This window comes from Camelina sativa, chromosome 9 (genome assembly GCF_000633955.1).
Source record: "Camelina sativa cultivar DH55 chromosome 9, Cs, whole genome shotgun sequence".
Lineage (NCBI taxonomy): Eukaryota > Viridiplantae > Streptophyta > Magnoliopsida > Brassicales > Brassicaceae > Camelina > Camelina sativa.
In genome coordinates, this window is record NC_025693.1 from 26,125,370 (window position 1) to 26,125,986 (window position 617).

At 42.0% G+C, this 617-nt stretch overlaps 1 protein-coding gene across 1 annotated transcript in view; it reads left to right on the top strand.

The window, feature by feature from the left end:
• LOC104712323 (psbP domain-containing protein 6, chloroplastic) overlaps nt 1–611 on the top strand; it is a 7,931-nt gene extending 7,320 nt beyond the window's left edge. Inside the window, exons 3-4 of the mRNA XM_010429196.2 lie at nt 19–288; nt 386–611. Coding sequence (XP_010427498.2) covers nt 19–288; nt 386–556 — 441 coding nt within the window. The 3' untranslated portion in view covers nt 557–611. The remainder of the gene's footprint in view (nt 1–18; nt 289–385) is intronic.

A 617-nucleotide genomic window follows, 5' to 3' on the forward strand; every position in this document is an offset into this window, starting at 1 on the left:
CCGCCGAATTGGAAACAGTTGCGTATAGCCAACATTTTGTCAGGTAATTACTGCCAACCGAAATGCGCAGAGCCATGGATCGAAGTGAAGTTTGAGAACGAGAAGCAAGGCAAAGTTCAAGTAGTCGCATCTCCTCTGATCCGCTTAACCAACAAACCAAATGCAACCATTGAAGATCTCGGTGAGCCAGAGAAAGTGATTGCTTCTCTTGGTCCCTTTGTCACCGGAAACTCTTATGACTCTGATGAACTTTTGAACACTTCTATCGAAAAGATTGGAGATCAAACGGTAATGACACAACAAGTGACTTGCTACTCTGACTAATGATCAATCATTGAGGAAAGTTTCTGATTATTATTTTGGTTTATGTCTTCTTGTGTGACAGTACTATAAGTATGTGTTGGAGACGCCATTTGCGCTCACGGGAAGTCACAATCTTGCAAAAGCGACAGCAAAGGGTAACACGGTGGTTTTGTTTGTTGTGAGTGCTACTGAAAAGCAATGGCAGAGCTCACAGAAGACTCTTCAAGCCATTCTTGATTCTTTTCAACTGTAAATCCTGAGTTATTGTTGAGACTCTGGACTCAATAAACCAAAGAGCAAACGGTATGTGTGAA